The 25,422-nt window shown below is 39.7% G+C and overlaps 1 protein-coding gene across 4 annotated transcripts in view; it reads left to right on the top strand.

The window, feature by feature from the left end:
- The first annotated feature begins 675 nt into the window (after positions 1 to 675).
- The window catches only part of LOC122879031 (CD166 antigen homolog), a 37,691-nt gene continuing 12,944 nt past the window's right edge, over positions 676 to 25,422 (top strand). For 2 of the 4 annotated variants that reach the window (XM_044202672.1, XM_044202669.1), the window contains exon 1: positions 677 to 962. In XM_044202672.1, coding sequence (XP_044058607.1) covers positions 902 to 962 — 61 coding nt within the window. In that variant the 5' untranslated portion in view covers positions 677 to 901. Of the gene's footprint in view, positions 963 to 25,422 lie in introns of all 4 variants that reach the window. The other 2 variants (XM_044202671.1, XM_044202670.1) reach the window with 2 other exon arrangements.

Here is a 25,422-nt window from a genome sequence, read left to right as displayed (position 1 = left end):
CCGATTAATCAATTACTCAATGGACAGAAAATCAATCTGCAACTATATATTTTAATAATTAATCGTTTAAAAGCAGAAATGACAAACATTCTGTGGTTCCAGCTTCTCAGATGTGATGTTTTGCTGCTTTTCTTTAGTTTGAATCATCATAAACTGAATATCTTTAGGTTGGGGACTGTTGGTCTGATAAAATCAAGACCAAGTGGAAATGTCACCTTGAGCTCTGTGAGCTCATTTTACTGCTAATACTTAGTAATATACTTTTACGTCAGTTAAGTTTTGAATGCAGGTTGAAGATTAAGGTATGTATTTCTCCTCTGGGTATTCTGCATGAAACAAGTCTGGCGCTGCTTGATCGGAGGTTTCGCCTTGTATGTCTGTGTCTAAGTGTGTGCATGCAGAGTGAGGGTGCATGTGTGTGTGTGTGTGTGGGGGGGGGGGGATTGAGGCAGAGAAAAAGAGGAGTTGAAGATGAGAGTAAAGGGGGTGAGAGGGAGGAGAAGTTGCGGGGAGGGGGGGACAAGAGGGGGGTGAGTTGAGGGGGGTCTTAAGAAAATGGGTGTGGGGTGGAGAGCTACACTTGTGTGTGGGAGGAAGGGGAGAGGTGCTGCTGGAGGGGGATCAGGGGCGGAGCTGCAGACAGCAACCCCCGCCCTCGCGCTCGTCTGTGTGTCCCTCACAATTACCTGTTCTACCAGAACTGATATGAGCGCGTGTTAGCTAGCACATGCCACGTTGGGAGAAGAGCCAAATCTAAACTGAACTGCCTTTACAGCACCAGCAACGGGGGCTCGCGAGGACCATTTGAATTTAATCCACCTCCAAAAAAACTCAACCAAGTGGTAGTTAACAAACCTCTGAAACAAACTGAGCCGACTGAGGATCTGAGAGACTCGCAAGGATGCACTTGTTGTTCGCCAGCTGCGCGTGTGCCCTCCTCATCACCGCGCTCCTCCGCCAAGGTAAGCTATTGTCTGATTAACCGGGCAGTGGTGGTGTTCACGCGGGGTGCGCCCGAGGTGCCGGAGCCGCAGGTATGAGGGGAAAGTCCCAGCAGTCACAAGCAGGTGCCACCAAAACTTCAGCCCGGCTTATCGACCACATTTCTGGGGAGAGGTGGCGCAGGGAAGCTGTTGATTTTTTAGTTATAAGTTTATAGTGAGCTGTTATATAGTTTCTGTTCCTCGTAGATCATCCAAGTATATAGTCATGGATGCTCCTTTTATGTGGTTGTCTCGGATATGGTTTGCATATGCTAGAAATGTCCCTCTTTTTTTATTACAAATAATGCAAAATCATTCTCTTATTGTTGTTTTTGGCGGCTTATAAACCACATATAATGCAGTGATCACTTTTCTCCATGGCAGTTTTAATTATGAAAAAAAATCTACATCTAAATATCTATAATGTATGAAAAAAGTCAAGATGAATAAGACCAAGCATTTTCTTTTAACTTATCTCACCTCAGTAAATGGTTTATTATAGTACATTTGTGCTCATATCAATAAAAGTGACTTTTCTGTGTATAAACTGCTTATGTGACATGAACTATATCCATTGTGCCACCCTTTTTTTCCGTCCCCCACATGATGGGAGAGGCAGGCAGTGAGGTAGTCATCGTCACCCAGTCTTCACATGTGCTCATGCCATGATGTCATCATGATGCATGATTTTTTATGTGTTTTCACTCCTGTTAATGCAGGCTGTTGAGCAGAATGATGCTGCGTTCACATCATGTCTAATTTATTGTAATTATGGGCTGCCTGTTGGGTGGGGGAAAGCCTCCTGACAGGCTCCCTCCAGTAATTACACATAGGATAGGACTCATTTTGGATGTGGGCAGCTGTAATGGGTTGTACAAGTGAATGCTTCCAAGTTTTATTTGGTTCTTTGGGTATGAAGTGAATACAGCAACTTGGCTTTAAGTGGTGTCTTTAAAGTATGCTTTGAAAAATAGATTATTTTGCCCCTGGTGGCTCTCTGAAAAAAAATTAAACAAGGACAAAGGATGCTTTTTTAGAACACCCCTTTTAATTTTGTGCTTGGTGTTGAATGTGCAGAAGATGTTTATGCCTGTCTCCAGGTGTCCTTGTTGTCTGCTCTGTCAGGCCAACAGGTAGAAGCGCCATGTGTTCACATCACTCCACCAGGCCGTAAAGCAAAGCTGCACAGGAGCTCAGAGTACTTCCTTGGAAAAGGAAAGGGGCGGAGATGTTGATCTCACTGTACTCCCTTCCACCTCATCACACTACAGTGGCGCCTGTTGTTGTAAATTAACACCATGCAGCACCTATCAGTCAGGCTCAGGTGGTTTATTTGAGAGGAAACGAATGGCCCTTTTAAGGAGTTTTTACACTGCTGTGCCGCTGCAGTGCCGTGTGCTTGAGAGAGGAGAGTGCACTGAGTTGGTAATGAGGTTAGACTTTATGGTCGTCCACACTGTGTGTTTAGCAGACATGCAGCCTGAAGTGATGGTCAATACGTGTGTGTGTGTGTGCTTGCTTACACAACAGATGGTCAGAGTCGTCTTCTTCTTTATGTTCTTGCAAAAAGTGAACCTTGTAAGGTTTCTCTTGAGTTATTACAAAACAGAAATATGGGGGATTCTTTGTCAGTTTGCTCAATATGGGCAAAATCTGACTGAAGGGGTTTATTGAGTTTGGGATTTGCAATAAAAACTGCATCGATACTTGTAATAAAAAAAAACAGGCCTGTGTTTATTATATTTGAACAGATGAAAAAGCAACAGCTCCGGGGGCTTCTGCGTTAAAGGCAGAGTCATGGCCACAGCAAGACAGAACAGAATCACAGAGCCCTGAATTACTCTTAGAACAAATAGCCTAGAAAGATGCATCTGTTTTTTTGTCCGCTCCCTTGTCTCCACCCTTCCCCCACTGCCCCCCCCAACAGACAGGCAGCACTCAGTGTCACAGCTGGTATAACTTGTCGAGCGAGTGGGGCTCTCCCTTTTTGCTAATGGACTAATCTCTTGTGGGGGTCACCCAATTTCACCTGAGATAGATTAATTCTCCTTTCTTTCATCTTTAACTAGGTTATGTCCAGACTTGTCTCATGAATGTCGTGATGTTAATGCACAGAAGTACGCTTGTGTTACATGTAAGATTTTGTATAAATGTGTATTTGTGTGCTTGTGCACGTCACGTCTTGTTTATAGACGGTTTTCTCTTGATGTTTGAATACTGCTTGTGGTTGTTTCTTCTTTGAAAAGAGATTTCTTTGTGACTTGCAAAGTATTGTATCCCTTCATGCAAAATTCAGATGCAGTCATGAGAAGTATGGCAATTCAGCCGAATCATGGCTTTGAATAGAAATGCTGCATCTGTATTTCACTTTGTGCTATCACTTTAATACTCCCTCTCCTAAAATAGTTTAATTGCAAATGGCTTGCAAGTTAGCTACAGAACATAAAACCAAATTTTTAAATCAAGATTGAATCTGAATAACAGAGTAAACACATGAGAAAATAGGAGAATCTGCAGAATTTAAAGAATTGAATTGGGCTGCAAAAGATCTTAAACTAACAAAGGGAACAAACCTCCTATTAATCTGTAGTTCTTCTCACTTATTAGAATAGAAATGCTTAAAATGGCCCCAAATAGGATATCTACACAACTCATCATCCTGCTGGATGCTTAACCCAAATCTGGCAGCTCATAATGTCTCCCTAAAAGCTCTGTAGGACTCTCAGTCCTGTGTGTGGAGCGAAAGTGTACAAGTGGAATCTTTTCTAGTATCACACAGTTAGTATACTTGTGTTTTTGATGAAAAATACGTTAGTATTGAGTCGAAAGTGAGACAGATGCCGTTACTCACCCAATAATCACAAAGCGAGCAAGATATAAGAAACAAGCAGATGTTCAATAAGGAGAATTATCTCTTTTGTGTGCTTGATTGTGTGCATTTGAACAGAATATGAAATAAGTGGAAATGTGAGCAGAAGGCAAATGCGCTGTTGATAGGGAGAAAAGGGGGCCACTTTCATGGGCTCCTCAGACAAGTGAGGGCCATTCTGACAGGCGAGGCTGTACTGTAAATTAAAGCAGCATTAGAGCGGGGAGCCCAGTGTCACTTCCCATCAGGGGGCGCAGGATTCCTACCAGCGCCCCTGGCACCAGCGCTTTATAGCCTGGATGTCAGTATCAAGCTTAATTAACTACTGGCATGGTAACTTTAAATTACAAATAACTAAAAAAAATAAAGATGATGTTTTGGGTGACGTAAAACTAAACCTAAACTAACCTGAAGTTATGATGAAAATAAAACATGGCTGCAACACAAAAAAGAGCAGGTTTAAGTGCAAATCTAAAATTGGGAAATCTCAGATTAGAGTCGACCGTTAACCTGCTCTATTTCTGTGAGAAGAGAATAATCTTTGGATACTACAGTTTCCAAGAAATAAGGCAGATGCATCAGCTTGTCCCCAGAGAAATTATGCTTCTAACATATGCATCCAGACCCTATGGTATGGTAACTTTGGAACTGCTGCTCACGTTCAGTAGACCTAAAATTAAATGATCTTAGGTTGTGCAAATAAGAGTACAGTTGTGACGTAACACAGACATGCATTACTGATTTCTTTTGGTCTTTGTCTGCTCTGTACCCCTCACACAGTGGGTTGAAGTGGGGCACACCCCCACACACTCTTGTTTCTCTTTCTTTCTGTCCAGCAGGACACTGAACAGGTGGAGTAGTGTTGGTTTTTAGGGTCGTGAAGGGGGCGAGTGTCTCTTTATGATTCCTGTTTGTGTGTGCAGTTGTTGAAAGAAAAGCAGTTTGTTCCCATCACTCACGGTGAGCTAAATGATAACTTTCAAGCTTTTAGCCTCATTATTCACTTGATTATACGTTTTAGAGGTAGTTGTTTTATGGCCAAAGCTCTAATACTGTTTGAGTATTGTATATATTTTTAGATTTGTTCCAAAATCTCATTACTAAACCAAACTTCACCTTTAGATTAGATGTAGTGAGACAGCAGTGAGAAAATATGAGCTACCACATGAACATGCTTAGTTTCCTACATGTCAGAGAGAGCAATTCACTCTCTGCTGGAACCACAGAGCATGGAGATGTATGACTGGCTTTGCCTTGAGAAAATGAAAGGACTTGTGTGGCAAAAGTAATCACTCTCAGGCAATGACTCAATGAGAAAAAGGTCTTTTGTTCGCCTGTGACAGTTTTACACACAGGATTATCAGTAAAACAGCAGCAAGTGAATCTTAATTACACTTTGGTGATTGGCTAGCTCCACTTTTAGAGCCAGTGTGTGAGATATATTCAATTTTTATAATCTCAGCTAAAATTACCTCTTCAGCCGTCCATTTTTTCATGTAATTTGCCGGTCAGGTTAAGAAAGGCTGGTTGAATTTAGCACTTTATTGACTTTTTATACATACTATTTTGCAGTTTACCTGTTTATGCTGAGGTGAGATCATTTAAGAGTGAGGGAAAGCATTATAATGTTTTACCAAACAGAGTAACATCTCAGTTTTCTCTGCCATTTTCTCACTTTCCTCATTTTGCACACAGGTTCCTTGCTCTGCCGTGCAAAATAATGCATTATTTGTTATCCAAGGGGAGGGACCAGAGTTCTATTGTTTCAGCTATAAAGGAAGGCTTAACAACAGGAGAGAGATGACTGTGCTATGCAGTAGTGTTTCTTTCTTTATGCAGGAATACCCCCATTGAAATGCATGAAGGTATCCTTGGTTTTTGGTGAAAGACCAACAGCACTCTGAAATTGGGCGGCCCTTGTTTCAGGGACAAAAAGTGAGGTTGTTTCTGTCTTTTGTCATTGACGCAGCCCCCAGCTTTCACTGGATTCCTGTGGACTCCCGCCGACTGTATTGTGAGGCTGGCTCTTTTTAAACAAATGAGTGTGTGATAGCGACTTCTTGCTCCCGCTCCTCCTTTGTCATTAATATGGAACAGCACACACCCCTCAGAGAGGGCACAGAGTAGCTGCTGCCTGTCCCTGCACTTCACATGTGCAACCTGACGGAGGGGGGGTGCATCGCTCCTCCATATGAAAAGCCTGTGGCCACACCCATCTTTAACAGGGCCTGGATCTTTGTTCAAATTCTCCATTAGAGTCATTGCTCTATTTTAATGAATTCTTTGAGAGGCCTCCATTAACTGTGATGGTAATCATTTGACCTCAGAGAATATTTAAGGAATACCATACAGGGGCACATATGTGTGTAAAGCCAGAGGGTGGCTGCCTTTGTTTTTGTGAATTACATTTAATGAACTTCTTTTTCTCATTAAAATTTATCTTATAGATTAAGCACAGACAAAGCAGGAACACTGTTCCCACCACTGATAGCAGAGTGTCAGCAGCAGGGGCTCCTACTGACCCATAAAGTGGGGTCAGCGGTGCACCTCTGATATTTATGCCTGTACTCCCATAAAGTCATTAATTCTGCCTATTTATGAGAGTCAAGTGGCAAGACAGGAGGTTGCTATTGTATCAAACCTTCATTTTGACTTTGTCTGAGGTTCAGGGAAGTCAGTTGGGTTGACACAGCCTTTGTACAAAAGGTGAAACATGCATTTCAAGCCTCGGGCCAACTAATAAAATTACATGGAGTTTTGTCTTCCCATTAATTTCTGAATCATTCTCTGTTGGGTCCAAAGCTCTTTTGCAATACTGAGAAGTCTCTCTATTCATTCAGACCCTGTTTAGCAATTTTTCATTCATGAAACATCACGCTGCTCCCTGTTACGTCGTGCCTTTGGGACTCAACAGAACGCTCTTGTGTCTACATTTGACCTCTGTATTCACATTCTTGCCATTTTAAAAGCTGTTTCTTTGTGTTGTGCTGATGTCCACCATCCTTCCTTCATAGACTGCAGCAGCAGTCTGCGGTGCCTCAAGCTATCTTTGATTACATGCTGCTTCGGTTGAACTTGCAGGAGACAGGAGTTCTCATTCAGGGAGACTCACTTTCACAGGGGATAGCAAGGGTATTTCTCTGATTGGAATTAAAAGCCTGTCATTCTTTAAATGGTTGGCTCATCTCTCTGGGTCATCAATGTATCAAACACTTGGGACTACCCTTGAACATTTATAGAGATATAAAACATGCTGATGGGGGAACAGAAAGCCCAAATCTGCTCTTATATGCTGGGTGCCTCACTTGAAATTTCAAATCAGGGTAGGTTTTGAGGGTGTTTTTCTTACAATGGTTTATCTTTTTTAAAAACTCTCTTTAAAACTGGATTTCAAGCTGCTCTTCATATTAGATTCCCAAACGGGGTGAAGTTGCTAGGGAGTATGTGGAAAGATTGTGAAGTAGTTTGAAAAAACCCCCAGAAATTACAAGTTAAAAAACATATCCAAATAGGATCACAAACTGGTGTATGCTGATTTTTAGTAAATTTATTATCTGAATAATCAGCAAGCTACCACCCACAATATTGCACAGCCGACACCTCCCACCAACCTGAGTCAGTTTTAACACCTTAACACAACATGTTGTAGGACGGTGTAGTCCCTCATTCGTCCAGGAGTGTTCTATCGTAGAAAAGGTTTCAGTCGTAGTCATCTGGACACTGTTTTCAGAATCAAGACGTTTCGGCTCCCATCCGGAAGTCATTCTCAATTGTGAAAAAATTGGACGGGAACTGGAAATTTAAGCTACTCTGTGATTACTTAAGCCCTGCCCTCAGGAAGGAATCTGCCTGAGTATCTGTTAATAGCTAGTTTCACAACATGTTGCATTTTACAACATGTTGTAGTAAAAGTAATAGATAATGGTTTATATAGCTAGCTACAAGAGGATAACCATTTGAAATATTTACCTGAAATTAATGACCAGGTGAAATAGCCAAAAGTAATGGATAAGCAATTGAAATAATTAGCTAAAAGTAGTACATAAACAGTAATTACCTAAAGGATAAACGGTTGAAATAATTGGCTAAAAGTAATGCAAAAACTAAGTGAACAGTTGAAAAAGTTAGCTAATAGCATTTGAAATAGTAAGCTAAAAGTAAACAGCTGAAATAGTAAACTAAAAATAAACAGCTGAAATAGTAAGCTAAAAGTAAACAGCTGAAATAGTAAGCTAAACGTAAACATTTGAAATGGTTAGCTAAGAGTAATGGATAAACAGTTGCAGACAGTTAACTCAAAGTAAAGGATAAACAGTTGAAATAAATAGCTAAACGTAATGGATGAACTGTTGAAATGGTTAGCTAAAAGTAATGGATAACAGAAGAAACATCCAGCGTCTTCCACTCCAACTGGTAGTTGTACAAATGCAAATGCAACATTGACAATTCATTTGTCTAAAAAATAATATATAAGCGCAAAACGATGATGTGGCATGTTGCCATATATCCAAGACAGGTTGGAAACCACGTAGAGTATTCTTTAGAGGTTGTTGTAACTAGTGATAATTGTATGTTTCAGAGAACCTGTTTACTGTAATTAAATGAATTTGTTGGTTATTATTTGACCCTGTCTGGAAGGGTTCCTTGCTCTAAACTGTACATAAGTCATTAATACCCCATTCCCTTTTGAAAGCAAGACATTTTCACATTCCAGCCTCAGGGCATGTTCCTAATGTGCAACTTCTTGGAAAAACCATGATTAAGTGAGAAGAAATGTAATCCTCACAACACATTACTGTGCACGATTCAAAACTATCTTGTTGTGAGAAAAAATGCATCAGCACTGTTTCCTCAACTTCAACATCAGTTTTTGTTCAAAGAAGTCAAGTGGTGGCTTTTTGCATGGCAATTACCCCACTAGCAATGCTTTGGCTGATGCATGACGTGTGGATGTGTTAGATGTTTTATGATAAGACGCTCTGCTTTGCTGTTAAGTATTCAGCTGTTCCACTGCCAGACCTTACGAGGAAGGTGAAGAGATGCTTGTCTGGTAATTGGATGCAATACTTAATTTTCTAATGGGATGTCTTAAGAGGTCAAGTAGCCTGTGTTCCTGGGGAGATTTTCTAAGCATTACACATCCCACTGGTGCAGTTTAAACACCGACTTTTGCACTGACTGATCCTCTTAGCACAAAAAAATCAACGTGTATGACTGTGATTTTACATTGGCTCGACTGCAGGTTGGTAGCAAAAGAAAAAACAGGTACGTTTAACAGTAAACTGACAAGCAGCCTGGCCACCTGAGGCCCTTGTCATATAAAAGTTGCTTTATTATCGTGCCTGGCTAGCCTATAGAGTGAGGATGTTGTTAAATGAACTTTGCAGTGTTTAATTTTGAGTAATGAAGATGCCATATCCCATTATGCTACCATTCATTTTCCCTTCATACAAGTAGTAGATACAGAGGAGATGACACATCATTTCCTCATATAATGATAGTAATTTTATTTGAACGCGCAAGGTCACACAGCAAAAAGTTTGACATTGAAAAATGAACAGTAATTTTATTTTTGGTGAGTGTAAGTTAGGGACGCTGACGGTAAAGCGGTCTGGATTTTCTACTCTTTTCCAAGGAAATCTCAGGATTACCTGTCTTATTGTGGAGGGCTTGCCACAGCACGCTCTATAAACCAAGTCAACACAAACAGATACACCAAACCAAGACAACATCACTGTCACAGTTTGCCATTACAAGAATATTTGTTCAGACATTATCCCCCAGTGGGTTTCTAATAATTGGACAACTTTGTAGCCTTTCTGCTTAGGGTGGCATTTCTTCAGATATGCTTGAATATATTTCTTATTGTCCTCAGTAATGTCTTGTGTTCACTGCATTTTCATATCTCAGGTCATTACATGTTATTTACATAAATAACAACTGAAGACAAGTGGAGGCAGGTAAGTCAGTTTTTTAAGATGTAATTGTTTCCCTCTTCTGTTTGTAGTGGCATCTTTTTTCCATTTTGGTGAGACATTCTTATGAACTATAAAACAAGACTATGATTCTACAGCCATGCTAGCAGCTCTGTGAGGCTTTACTTAGACATAGCGATGCTTTGAGCTAAATGCTAACATCAGCATGCTATCATGCTCACAATGACAATGCTAACATGCTGATGTCTATAATCTATAAGCTATAATCTTTATCATGTTAACCATCTTAGTTTAACCATCTTTGTGTGGTAGCATTCTAACATTTGCTAATTTGTACTACACTAAAATTTAAACCAGTTTTTATAAGTTATAAGAGAAGCTGGAATCACTAACTGTTGGGCATCCATCTTGAAAAATTATCATTGTTACCGATTAATTTTGTGTTGAACAATTAATTGATTAAAAGACTTTCAGCTCTAGTCTGTACCACATTTCATGGCAGTCCATCCAATAGTTGTTGAGACATGACACTCAAAACCATATAGTATTGGACAATTTTGACCTTGTGGTGGCACTAGAGTAAACGTCAGGGGATCAACAAAGTAACATCATCTGGGTAAAATTAATGTCTGCATTAAATTTCATTGCAATCCATCCTATAATTGTTGAGATATTTCAGTTTGGAACAAAGTGGTGGACCAAAAGACAGACTGACATTGCTATCCATAGAGCAATGTCGCTAGCGTGGCTAAAAATACTATCACATTGCATGTTTCCAAATGCATGTGTAGTTTCTACCACTAAGATTTATTTTTTTAAACCACAGCAGAGGTACTCATAATTATCAGGGGGGGGTTGTTCTTTTACAATTTATAGCCCTGGACTTTGAGCCTTCGACCCGAGCTCCTGTTTTTTTGTCTAACCCAGCAGTAGAAGCAGCCCATTGCTCCAGAGGACTTTTTGAACAGCGTGTTGACTCAGTTTGCTTGAAGGGGGATGGTCTGTGCAGAACATTGCCATGGAGATTTTTACCCCTGAGCTCTTTAGACCACACTGTAGATATTTTTATATTTTTTAGATATCTTTCAGTGGTAGACGAGGTGTTGGCACATTTTGCTTATTGACAGGTTTTGTGTGAAGTTGGGTGTTTCTCTGCTGCTCACTATCAGTTAGATCTGCAGGGCTTCTCCTGCTCTTGTTTTGGATGCACTACACAGGACAAGAAGTAAAATGGGGAGCAGTTAAAGATGTGCAACGCCAGGGTGGATGGTTAAAAGCACTTACCTTGATGTGTGGCTTTTCCTCATGTCATGATGGAAGAAGAAAATGTAATAGCCACTACTAATGAAATTATTATGTCTTAAAGGACCCGTGTACCCAAGACGACAGGGACATATGCTGAATTACATTAAGTAAGAGTGGTTATCTCATCTTACAGAAAACAAAAGACACAAACAAAAGAGCAGGACTGGGTTTGTTGTGACAGTTTTATCTGTTATGTGCCTTTGAAAAAAGAAGGACTAACACTATTAGTGACCTTGCTTCAACAAAAGATAAATTGTATTTTGGACATAAGTGAATTTATTTCACATAAGCAAACACTTTCCCCTTTATAGAATACACAAATTCATCATACACAAAAACCAGTTTGGCGCCATCGGAGTTCACACTAGTAAAACCTTTCAGCCTAATCATGTTAGCAGTTATCCCGCTACGTAAATCTGAAAGTCCTGAAGTCGTAGGAAGACTCAGCAGTGTGACGGTGCATGTTAATCTCCAACCTTTCACAGTACTCCATCAAAGCAGACGTTGGTCCGTGGGTATTAAATGTGAAACCACACAGATTTGATGTGCAAGCAGGTACATAATCCTTTGTATGTATTATCTGCATTCCATGTATTCCTCCCACCGCTCTCTGCTCTGTTTAGCCAGCAGAGGCTTTGGGACCCCCCCAGAGCCAGAAGCTGAAGCAGGACCCAATTTGAAACCGTCATGCCCTCTTAATACCAACCAGGCTGTTTGGCTTATTTGAATGGGGAGCATTGCCTGCACTGTTTCACAGTGAAGGGTTAGAAGGTCAGGTCTGTCATTATGAGTGCAACACCATCCATGACTCTTTGCTCAACTAATGTGAAAGTATCAGCCTCGCCACGGCAATTACCAGAGATGAAAGCTACACAAGCCATCTGCTGAACAAATGAAAATATCTACCTGTTAATATTTCTGTTGTTTACAGCGTAACAAGGCATACATTATTGATACGGCAAAGTAGGTGATGTGCATTAAATTCAGACTATAAAACTATTACACATTATTTCCATTAATCATCCATTTTGTGTTAGGAAAATATTAGTCCATGCCTCATGCAGTGTCTAATGAAGCACTTTAAGATCGATAAGTGGATACATTCTTGTTTACCCCCGTAGAACAGTGATGGGCCCTGGGCTGATTCATCTCCCTCTTTCTCCACTGCTCTGGTCAGGGCTGTGCGTGGGTTTGTTGCCAGCTCTGCTGTGTAGAAAAGGCTCAATTTGCCTTCAACAGGGGTGTGTTGTGGCAGTAGGTTTGATTGGTATCCTCAGGCACCACCTGCAACTGTAATATGGTCATGCAGATAGTATAATAGTAAACACAACTGCTCCCCCAGGACCAATGGGCTACAGATGTTCAAAGGATTTCCTATTGAGGGAGGCGTGGGGGCAGGGATAGGGCGGGGCCACTTTTACAGGAAAGAGAGCACTAGTGGTACAGACAGACAGTCAGGTACTCAAACAAAAAGCTGATTGCACTTGGGTAAATAGTGGAATCTGTAGCTGCCAGCTGGGCTAATATTTCAAAATAAAAATATAATGTAATTCCCCGAATTTGCAACCAGTAGGAGGATGCTTTTAGTCCAATGGTGCAGTGGCTGTTTTACATCTTGACCCTCCTGTAGGGCTCTGCCTGTTCGCATAATATGTTGAGCATGAGGGTTTGTCATGGGTCTTTGCAAGGGCTGCAACCAACAATTATTTTCTTTACCGATTAAGCTGTCATTTCTGTCAGAAAATATAGAGGAAATGGCCATCACATGTTTCCAGAGCCCAAAGTGACTTGTGCAAATTGCCTATATTAATTGGCCAACAGTCCAAAACTTTAAGTTTAATTTACAATGTTATAAAACAGAGAAAAGTACAGGCCTTTCTGTCATTTCTACTTGATAAACAACTAAATTAATTGATTAAGAGCTGAAACAATTAGCAGATTAATCCATCAACAAAAAATGAATCACTATCAGCTTTGATAATCGATAATTGTTTCAATAATTTTTCACAGAAATTCCAACAATCTCTCTCATTCAAGCTTCTCAAATAAGGATTTTCAGCTTTTCTCTCTTTTATACCATAGTAAAATCAATATCTTTGGGACTGTTGGTGAGCCAAAACAAGACATTTGAAGACATAACCTTGGGCTCTTAGAAATTGTGTGGGCCATTTTTTCACTATTTTCTGACATTTCATAGACCAAATGATTACTCGAATAAGCAAATAAATTAATAAATGAATCGACTAATCGTTCCAGTGCCAGTCTGTGTCTCTTTCTTTTTATTCTGCTGTATGACGTTAGTGCTGAGGACCCTTTAGGCTAATAATGAAATTGATTATAAATGATGTTCAATCCATAATCCAGAGAGCAGACACTTACCCTACCAGTCCTGCTCTAGTTGGCTCGGTTGCTTCAGGCAGGTGAGGCTGGCAGGTTTATGGCCTGTATGCAAAAAACTGATACCTCCTGTCTGATGTGATACCTCTTGAAGAGACCTGGTGAAACGACGAGCACTTTGATGTCAAGAAGGTTGTTTTGAATGTGTCAGGAATATTTTATCTCTGCCTATTAACACATCTGGCTGAACGGGGGGACGAATATGTAATAAGAACTTGAAGATTCATTTCTTGCACTTAGATTTATGGATCTCTGTTCAAACTCTTCAGTAATTCAAAGGGCACTATATTCATTAGTGAGAAGCGTTACTTACTGTTAGAGGCTCCATCTGGAGTATCACACCATCTGCTGCACCTCTTTAACCCTTACATTTATTTTATTAGGCTGTAAACATTTATTATATTATCAGTGTGACTGCATTTTTAAGCCTTAATTGGGTAGATTATACTTCCTTGTGAGTGCTGGAGGAAAGGGGTCTGTGATTTTAATTACATAGGCTAAAAAAAGAGTTTTCTAACAGCAAGTCTTACCCTCTGAGAAACTGTGTGCATTTATCTGCGCCTCATAATCTCAAACCGAGTAAAAACACCACGGAACCATGTGATCAGATACCTGTTATCGAGGCTCTGCTGAGCTCAGATACATGCAACTGAAATGTTGTGAGTCTAGTTGGAGATACTGAAATCCCAAGAATACACACTAAGAACAGGTGGTGTTTTTAGGACATGCATTGCCTTTCATGCACACACCAACGGTGTAAATCTGATCATGTGTGTTATTCTTTGCTGCTGAAACATTGTTGAACACTGGCCAAGACCTTTCAGAGATAAAGATCTTTGGATTTATGATTAGCCCCGCCCCCCCCAAAAAACGTTTTAGAAGTGTTTCAGTAACTGCAAGATTAAGTAACTTAAATTCAAAGCCTCTGTGATTAGAAGCAGAGTCGTTGCATGTGGATGCAAGCTCTTCATTAAGCACAGGCGAGCAGGACAAATTCAATGATGCTTGTGGGATCCTCCAGTATAATAAAGTTTGAAGGCTCCTTGGCATATGAGGAAGTTATCAAATTTAAATTACTCAGAAATAATTAAGAATGAATGAGTGGTTTCTAATCACATGTCTGAATTGAGTGAATTGAGAGTTAATAGCGCCCCAGCCTTGCTATCCTCTACACAAAAGCAACATTTGAAATGAACTCATAAGCAAATGTAATAGGTGTCCTTTCCCTGGTACTTTTAGGTATAGAAGTGAAAAGGTTGAGTATTAAATGACAGTTCACTTCTATAGATTAGGGCTTAGAGTTAAGTCTTTTAGTTTATATATTAACATTAAGATACAGTATAAACTTGATTCTATTTGAAGTTTGAAGGTCACTTGTTTTTTTTTTTTTTTTTTTTACAAAATGTGTCCATTTTTATTTCAAATGTTGAAAAGGTTTTAAAGCCCTGACCTGTCAAAGCCTACAAGGCCTAAAGAGCAGGTTAACTCAGAAAGGTGTTGTACGATCATTTGCACCCTAATTAAAATGAGCTTATCTGTGCAGCAGAGGGATTCAAGTCGGCAATGCCCAGTTTTTCCTTTTTAATAGCTAGAAATTATTTGATAGTCCCATTTGCCCTGTAAACTAGTGATTTGCTCGCCGGCTGTGTCTATTTTTAGGAAATTACTTTCAATGTAGGGAGCGGGGGGGGGGTTTAATATCTGCAGTGATGGAGTTTTTTTAATTCTTACCTGAGAATCACGGTCATTGTGACACAGTAGCTCCCAACAGTCTCTGCTACTGACAGGGAATATAAAAATCCATCTCGTTCATTCATAACCCAGAGACTTGTGTAAGGTAATGTCAGCTCTTCCTGAAACAGAAGAATGAAGTCATTGCCAAAATGTTAGGCACTGAGTTGCATTAGGAAGAGTTAATGGATAAGTAGAAAGTGTTGCGGCTGTGCTTTGTTAATGGCCTAATGTTGCCTTTAATGGCACGTCGTTAATGGGAGTTCTTGGTGGATGTTTAGAGTCAGGACTGTGAGCTCTCCTATGATCTGCCCCAAGTCTACCCACAGGCATCTCACAACCACTTCTCCCCTCGGGTCTCGTGGCCTGCGCCCCTCAAATACATAATTCACGATGTAATGGACGTGATTTCTGAGTGCACTTACCACCCGATCATTCCAGCATGCTGCTGTCTTAAGAGCAGTCCCTGCACCCGTGCGGCTCATCTGCTGACACAATTTATGACATTTTTTAAGAGGGTTTTATGGATGCCCACGTGGTCGAGTGCATAGAGGAAAGCATTTCAAAGACTAATGATCACGCCACAAGATCAATTTCTAGGAAACCTTATGGCAAGTCATTTAGAGTGATAATCACCCTTCTTGTAATATGCTTTTATCTTTCCCATCTGTCTCGCCCAGAGGAAAATGTAACAAATGACTCTGTCATACTGCCAATAATGTGGTGGGGCATCTACAAAATATTACTTTTTCACAGATATTATAAAAAGATGTGTGTTTTCCTTCCTAATTATATATAAATATGTTCTTCAGCCTTTACATTTATTTGTGCTTCAATTAATTCCAGTACCAACAAAACCTTTTCCCCCCAGATATTAGTTTTCTTATAGTGCTTTGCTAAAGCTTAGCAGGACAATTTAAGCTAAATCAAAGCCGAATTGTCTGCTTTGATTGTGCTGTCAGCATCTTTAGAGTGAGACAGTAATTTAAAGGAATTTGAACATCATTTATTAAAAACACTTGACAATGGTTCCCTTTTTTAAAATCTCATATAAAACTCACTTGCTAATCAAAGGGAAAAATGCAAAAGGTTCTTGAATTTGTTTCTGTAAATCCTTATGTTTTGTCTCTTTTTATCCAGCTTCAAAGCTTGAATGTTAGTCAATTAATGATGATGCAGAGATTCAGATTGCACATATATTCTGCGTGTTGTTGGACGTATGAGAGGATAACTGTGGTGGAAGAGAGAATGGGACATGGTTTTGGCAATCTGCCTTGGCAGTCTGAGGTCTGTTTTGTTGTTTGGCACTGTGTTTTTCTTATTACCTTGAATAATGGGTGAAACACAGACAATGTGACAACATGTTGAGATATTTCCACTTTAGCCTCATTGAGATTTAATAGAAAACTTTATTATCTAATCAGGAAACAGGAAATATCAATGTTTGATGCCAGTCCATCAGAATCACATTCTTTCCTCATTACTTAAACAGAGTGAAAACCAATGTAGACAATAAAACATAAGTTATCCTTGACAGTGTCCGTAATGGACCAGAATGCAATGCGGTCACGAGACATCCTGTGTATGGAGATGCAGAGCAGGACTCACTTCTTCCTTTGGGCGTATTGTTCCGGTGCATACGCTATTATTCTCTTCACCTACACAAATAACCCACAGCTGATGTGGCTGAAGTGTTTGCATGTGTTCTCTGGAGATTGTCAGCAGGTATTCTGGAAATCACAGAAGCAGAAGCAAACAAGATATGATATAACACATGTACTGTGCACACAGAAAGCCTCAGTCTTAAATTAACTAGATAGTAAGAAGAAGGGAAATAAAGAAAATATCTAAAAAACCTAGTTTCAAACCTTGTTTTCAAACATTTTCCAACTAAGCCCCACGCACTTCGAATCAGTGAAAGGGCCATAGAAAAAACACAAATATAGAAATCTCTTGTGAAATAACCAAAACTGATTTAACTTGGTGAGCAAAGATTGTTGTTTTCATGTAAGACCCCATCTGTCATAGTAAGAAGCTGATTAAAAAATAAGTTTTTGGGAGGCATTTAAAACCTGCATTGAACATGACAGATTTATGATATGAAAGATTTTTCTTTAACAACATTTCTTTAGGGCACCAGCCATTAATTACACAAGTGGCTTGAAACACCTGAAGAATAAATCTTTTCCTCCCCCTTGAGCCCTCCTCTTTTTCTTTGTCTTCTCGTCTCAATCCCTGACGAAGGGCGGAAGCAGCAACCTGATCCCTCAGCAGCAGGTCTGCACAGGTATGAGCCGTCCTCAGGACAAGTCTGAAACCAGAGGAAATGGAGCCAGCATTTTCAGTAACAAAGCAACAAAGGGAACCCGACTGGTGGGACTGCAGGCAACGCATTAGCCCTGTTCCCGGCTGCTGTCGTCTTTCGGTGTCTGTTGACCACACATGATGCAGCAAATGAACATTGTTTTCTTTGCCAGAGGGGAAGAGAGCTACCTATATGTTCTCTAGAAAATTCACACTGGAAACTGCATTTTATATCTAATGCGAGGGGAGTGTAAAGCAGGTTAGACTATTCATTGCCCAGGTACACTGAAGTATAAAGATGCATGAAGAGCTCTGATGAGGGTTATTTCCATGAGCTTTACTCCTCTGTGCCTTTGCATTCTTATATTTTGTAAAAACCTCTTACATGCACATTAGAGTTTTTGCCTTATTTTCCTGAATAACATGCAGTATTAATATGAATTCTGTGATTGGGTATTTTGTGTGCCAAGCATGGATGCTATTGTTGGCTTGCTTGAACAGTAGTCTAAAAATGTGTCCATGCTGCTGGGGTGAAGGAGGGGAGCCATTACGCTTAATAGACTCAGACTAATAATACCGTGTGTTGTATACTCTACATAATTCTCCATTTGCTGTCCATCCTCCTCTTCAGCAGAACGCAGGCTTGCTTTGCCCTGAGGTGACAAACATGGCTCTGCTCAGTGCTGGCTGTGAAAATGTTTATTTTACTCTGGCTCTCAAGGTTGTCCTGTTTTTAACAAAAAAAACCCGAGTCAATTATAGTGCTAAAACAATTAGTGGATTAATTGATTAGTGGATCAACAGAAAATGTGCAGTTGTTTTGATAATCAGACAACCGTTAGTCATTTTCAAGCAAAAACTCCAACTATTCTCTGGTTCCAGCTTTTCCAATGTGAGGATTTGCTGCTTTTCTCTGTTCTATATATTGTAAACTGAATATATTTGGGTTTTGGACTTTTAGTCAGACTTCGAGGAATTTTGATGTCATCATTCCACTGTTTTTTGTCATTTCTTAAACTAAACAAGTCATTGATTAATAGAGAAAATAATCTGCAGATTAATCAATACTGAAAATAATCGTTAGTTGCAGCCCTGCAAAACCTAAATATATCCAGTTTACAATCATATAAAACAAAGAAAAGCAGCAAATGTTGGGATTTTTGCTTGAAAAATAACTCAAATGATTATCAAAATAATTGGAGATTAATTTTATGTCAATTGACTAATCGTTTCAGCTCTAAAGTAGATGCTAAAAATCTTTAGATAATATTTTATCATGCATTATAACTAACAGGTTTTCAGTCATCTAAATATTAGAACTGGATGAATTCACTCAAAGTTTCAGGACACAAGTCTTGAAAGAGATATCTTGCCTATGTGTTGTGCAGAGAACATACTTCATAAGTGGGAAAATAAATTGGTCTGCTGTTCTTGAGACTAATTTGCCATTACATATTTTTTCATTGCATGGCTGTGCATCAATTCAGCGTTATATTAATGTCAGAAAATATCACACACTTTTTTTCCGTCATAAAACTAATAAATGTGTTAGACTTTGGACAACGTTTCTCATGGAACTTGTAGATAAGACTCCGTAGAGAGTGGATCACTTATTAAAAACAAAAAAGACTAGACAGGCCTAGTTCAGCTGGACTGCAGAAGCAGCCTGTGGGGAACTTTGTCACAAAATGAAACCTTTGTCCCAAGTCGGTCTGTCCATAAATGGACCTTCTTTTCAGATTGGTTCACTCTAAAAGACCTTTAAACCCTTCTGAAGGTCAAAGAGATACAGGGCAACATCTTTAGGGTGTTGGGTAGCTTTCTGTGCCCTGAAACAGATGGTGTGGTATAAAATGAGGCTTGGAAATGGCTCGAAATCTACACGTCAGTGCAGTTCATTTCACATAATGTGGCTTTTGTCAACACTGAAGTATTTGAACAAACTCTTGCCTGCTGCTTACCTCTGCAAAATAGATGAATTTAGGCAGCTTGTCAACATCAGCACTAGAGCTGAAACGATTTTCAGCAATTATTCAGCAACTATTTTGATAATAGATAAATCATTGCAATTATTTATCAAGCAGAAATACCAAATATTCTCTGGTTGAAAATAATTGTTAGTTGCAGCTTAGCAAATTTAATTTTTGACCTGATGGTGGTGCTAGATGAAACATTAAGGGAAATTATTACAGTTCATCCTGAGGGGAACATGAATGTCTGCACCAAATTTCATGGCAGTCCATCCAATTCTGTTGAGACTTACTCAAAACCACAAATGTCAACCTCATGGAGGTGCTAAAGGAAAAGTCAGGGGTTCACCAAAGTCAGTAGGATTGGTCCAGGGACCAGACATTTCAGTCTGGACCAAAGTGGTGGACCGACCGACATTGCCATCACAAGAGCCTAAGATGGCTCAAAAGGCTAAAAAGATGGTAGCCTACCCATAAAAGCAACATACAGAACCGAACGTACAGGACTATTTGTTGTGCGTGCCGTGCTTCCTCATTACACGTTTAAAAATGTTGTCATTCAGCTATGGACATCTTTGCCAACCAGCTCTCAACAGTCTGGTAAAAAATACAAGCTGATGCCCTTTTTAGTTTTATGCTATAAAGACACTGACAGGCAATTACAGTAGGCAGGAAAAAGTAAAATTATAGAGCACACAATGTTGACGTTTGGAATGGTGCTTCCATGGTTCAGCCTGCAACAAAAAGAGAAGCTGTGTGAAAGGGATGTTGTGCAAGTGTGCTGTCAGTTATCCATCAGTGACATGATTACACCCCTTCCCTCGAGAAAGACAGACGGAGATATTGAGGATGTAGCTGTGTATTTGGAAAAAAAAATATAATCCCTCTTCAGCTAGCTGGTCTGGAACACTTCCTCAGCATGAACTGTAACAGAATTCAAATACAGTCATATGCTTGTCATAGTTAGTAAAGTATGAGCTAAGGGTGTACAAAGAGTGAAAGGGCTGACAAAACAGCAGCCTATAGCGCTCATATATCACCAAATAGCTACAAGGATGCTTTGGGGACGCTGGTGGTAGACTGAGCAATTTCCCGAAACCTTGCCACACCTTTCCATATTACAGCAGTCCCTTTATTTTTCTTGACAGCAAGTAATGACAGCTTGAGCTTATTAAATCACTGATCTCTTCTCGTTTCAGTTACTTGATATGGCCAATCAAAATTCAGCACTTGAATTATTAAAGACAAGGACGAGAATCAGAATGTCACGGAAGGTTAGGTTTTCTTTGACTTCACGCTCTTTAGGCAAGCACCGTTCACTATAAGAATCTAGCCTTTCCTCAAGTATTATTGATCTAGTCGAAGTGGTTCTGTCTGCCCTCCTCAGAGCTGAACCGCTTCTGAAACGAGGCTATTTGCCATCAAGTCTTTGTGGACATGTGCCATGGGATCTCCATTCGCTGCACAATCCTCATTTTCAGCACTTAATAAGTTTGGGCTTCCGTTTTCTTGTTGATGCTGTGGTTGAAAGATGTGCGCGCACACTCAGACACACACACGCACAAATGGGAGGGTGTAAGGTAGCAAAACAGGGATATAGTGACTAGTGTGGGGAGGCAGCTGATTTCCCTGGTGAGCTTATATCTGAGCTGTCGTCACCTGTCTCTTCTCTGGGATAGAGGCACCTTAATCAGGAACATGAAAGTGTCTCCTGTGGTGCTGCCTCCTGTCTCTGTCACTCGCCTGTCTATTACTTGATTCACCATTGCCAGAGTTTAGCACATTTTTTTGTGTCCAGTATGAGAACTCTGCTTTCATATAATTGTAGAGAAATTCACATCAAACCTGGCGAGCCAAGTTATTTTGGGTAAGACACAGCTCTACATAGCACATTGGAATATAGTCTTATTTAACCCCGATCTTCTGTATGGCGTCTGGAGATCCTGAGCCCTCTTTAACAGCTTAAAAAAACTGCTTCTCCAAACTGGGGGCACGCTGACCGCCATCTACTGCAGGTAATACACTGACTATGGATAAGTACCTCATACAGGCCCACTTCAAAAAACCCGAACTATCCCTTTAAATACAATAGACTTTCATATGCTCTGTGTCTGTGATTGGTATATTATTATTATTTTTTTTATTATAATTATTATTATTAATATATATTGGATATTTGTGTTATTGGAGTTTTAATAAGTTTGTTCATCATCTCTCCAACACATCGGTAATGTTACAATGAATGATACCATACTGTAAATTGCTTTGCCTGTGAATGATCTATCAAAAAAAAAGATACTGAGTTTTAATAAGTTCAGAAGAAAAGAAAAGGATATTTAAAGGGGGAAAATTTGCAATTGTTATTACTATTTTTACACATACAGCAGTGGGGTCTGTGGGATCCCAAACAATAAGGACGTAAAGCCAATCGCAACAAAACACAAGGGTTAAACTGTCGATTACTACTATTACTATTACTACTTTCCATTGCCCCCTCATCCTATAGACAACTGTTAGAAGTGATAATTTTTTGTATGCATAGTGTGTGTGCATGTGTTTGTCAACGTGAAGCCTAACTGTTCACCTACTTTTGTTGCGAAGGATTACCTTATCTCAGTAAGCAGCAGGAGCTTTGTCTTCTGTAACTCAACATGTGCGATTAGTTCTCATTGTGTAACAGTGTAATCTGTGCAGATAAAGCCTTTTCCTTAATACAGACTCTTTTAAAGTTCTCAGAGAGGCTGAACACAGCTTTATTTGAATATTCAAAAATGCCTATTTGAATTTGAAATGTAAGGAGTCTATTATACAGGAAGTGTGATAACCTTTCCAACACTGCAATGCTTGCAGTGTAACCTGAATATAACTGACTCTTGTTATTTAACATTGTAAGATTCAGCAGAGCAGGTTGTGCAGCACTCTCTCCTCAGAGTCTCAACACTAGGAAAACATATGTGGACTTGGTTGCCAACTAGAGTCTGAAAAAAACATTTGGATTTGGTTTCCTCGACCATTAGAGTATTCTGGCACCAATACGCCCAGGTGTAGCACATAATCTAGACACTGACAAATTATTTTTGGCATCCTAAATAACTCCAAAAAATGAAATGTAGCAGGATATCATCAGATTTGACACATATGCAAAACATGTCCCCATGTCCTGCACAGAGAGCTCATTAACCGCCTCCTCTTAATAGATTCACAATGTCTCCATTTTCCTTTTTCCGCTCAGCATGTGCAGTCTTCTCTGCCTGGACCAGAAACCTGCACGTCGAGCTGAAGCCCGTTCAAGCATGAGAGTCAGTTTCATTAGTTTTACATCAGAAAGACAAAACAAGGGAGTGTGGGATGGCTACATGAGTGTGCTGTGTTCGCAGCAGCAATCTGCATTACCATTTCAGGTGGATCAGACTGATGTATACCCAGTTGCCAAAATCTGAATGTGAGAAATGCAGGCACAAATTTACAGTCCAGCAAACTTCACATTTGCGACACGCAATCTTAGTTAGTGCATGCAGTGTGGCTGCATTTCAATTCAGCTCAGAAAAGAACTATTCACGCCTGTTCATTGATACAGGATTGCAGAAAATGTGCAAATACCTGAAGTTGGGTAATACACTAGGTGACATTTTGACTAAGCAAAATCACAATTAATACCGATTAATGCATGACTTCACTCTAAATACGCTTTTAATCCTTTTAATTCACTTTATAATGCGAGAGGAACGGATTTTAGGTGTGGCAAATCATGGACAATAAGAGTTATTAATTCAGGAAGAAATTTTAATTGTGCTGTAGTTGACAAGTGACAGAGCTTATCCCTGTGTTTTGGTGAAGAATTCTTGGTTAAACTGTCAGCAGTTGAAGTTTGTTAAGGTTTGTTTTGTCCCATGCTGTCACTTAAATGTCGCCGAGCCTTATTTAAATGCAGGGATTGTATCTGTGGGTGAAGGGCTGTGTTATCTGTGTTTCTCAAATATTTTTTATTGGGTTACACTGCTTTGATGTTCACATAAGCAGCTCCGGCTTCATGGCTAGAGCTCAAAGCACTGATTATAGTCATCACCACAGATTTACCTCATACCTTTTTAAAGCCCTTTTCTTTTCTTCTGTGTATATTTTGTTTCCTGTCTGTGTTGGTAATTGCTGATGTTTTTACCTTCATCAGTTTAGCTAATTTTATACGGATGTCATAGTGAATTAGGAAACCTACTAAAAATGGAATTTAGTTTAGTGTTAGTTTGAAGAAATAAAACAGATTTAAAAAAATCAGCAATGTATTGAAATAAAAATAAATCGCGCAATGTTTGGGATGTTATGTGGTGTACTACTTGCGTATGTGAAGCAGCCAGTGTTGAGCTATTCAAGGAATAGTTCGACATTTTGTGAAATACACATTTTCACTTTTTTGCTGAGTGCTGGATCAGAAAATCGATACCACACTCATATGTCTGATAAATTTGTAGCTATAGCAAGGAGATCTGTAGCTTAGCTTAGCACAAAGCTTAGCTTGGCCCGTGTAAACTTGTTGTGTTTACACTTCAGTTTTGTACAGATTAAACAAACATGGTATAACATGTTAATTAGTGAGCTTTAGAGGTGCTGGCAGGTGAATTTTATCACTTTTAGACAGAGCCAGGCTAGCTGTTTCCAGCATTTAAGCTAGGCTAAGATACCCGGCTGCTGGCTGTAGATTCATATTTAACATACACACGAGTAGTATCGATCTTCTCATCTTACTCTCTGCAAGAGAAATAAGTGTATTTCCCAAATGTCAAACTATTGAGAGACTAGTGGCCACAGGGCAGGGCAGTCATATCAGTAACAGCAATGGCAGGAAGCAACTTACAGTACTTGAGTACAGCAGAGACATGAGAAAGAACATGCCCTATTTAAAACCACATTATTGAATTGTCTGTTGTTTTGTCATTTGCTTGCTGCAGTGGCTTTACTGACAGGCTTTACTGGTTAGTTCAGCGTCAGACTGGATGTTGTTTCAGAGCTGACAGTTCATAAAGATGAGTGACAAGTGTCGGAGTGTGAACTTCAGTTAAGCTGAATGTCAAGAGCACGGCAATAACAGCAGACTGTGATGACTTGAGGCAAACTGTTTGATGTTGTGTATCTTTTGTAAAGTAATGCATTACAAGAGTACATAACCATTTTATGAACTGTTTAATTGTCTTGGTGGGAAAATGACACTTGACAAAATGGGATTTAACATGTTGGAAACAAAACAGACAAGAGTAGGAAGCAGATATTTGTGCACCTCCGAACTTGCCCACTCATTCTGACATCACAAGCAACTGTGCAAATATGCCTCCAGGGTCCCAGTTGTTACTCTGTCCTAATGTAGACAATGGTAACCATAGTAAAAATATTTACTTTCATTCAAATGGGATTCAAATGAGTATCAGGCACAAAGCAAATGAATTAACTGCCCCTTCTTTGCACCACTCTGACAAAACCTTTAAAAGTCTTGTGAGTTAAGAGGGAAAGTGAGAATAAAACTTTTATTGCAGTGCAGAAATGGCATTATTTTTTTTGTGCATGAATATAATCAGACAATTTCAGGGTTGAACGCACACAGAATATTTGAGTGTCTTCATTGTTTTGCGCTTTTCCTGTAAATAAATATACAAACATTGTCACTGATTCAACAGATAGAAACTGGTCGGCCACTGCTTTGTTCTCTCACACTTTACTGAACTGCTGATGAGCTGTTTTGGATTTTAGCTGTCAGATTTTCGTTTCCACACACCCACTTGTGCGTTTACTTTAACGTGAACTCTAAGAGGTCTGAAATGTGAATCTGAATACCAAAAAACAGAGCAACACCTCATTTTCAGTCAGACCATGGCGGCCTCTTCTTCCCTGTGGCCCTCTGGCTCTAACCCCTCATTGCAGCCCACTGAGACACTTCTGCT

The sequence above is a fragment of the Siniperca chuatsi genome, linkage group LG7 (assembly GCF_020085105.1).
Source record: "Siniperca chuatsi isolate FFG_IHB_CAS linkage group LG7, ASM2008510v1, whole genome shotgun sequence".
In the NCBI taxonomy this organism is placed as follows: domain Eukaryota; kingdom Metazoa; phylum Chordata; class Actinopteri; order Centrarchiformes; family Sinipercidae; genus Siniperca; species Siniperca chuatsi.
The sequence above is the reverse complement of the archived record's forward strand: the minus strand, read 5'-3'. Positions and strand labels throughout refer to the sequence as shown.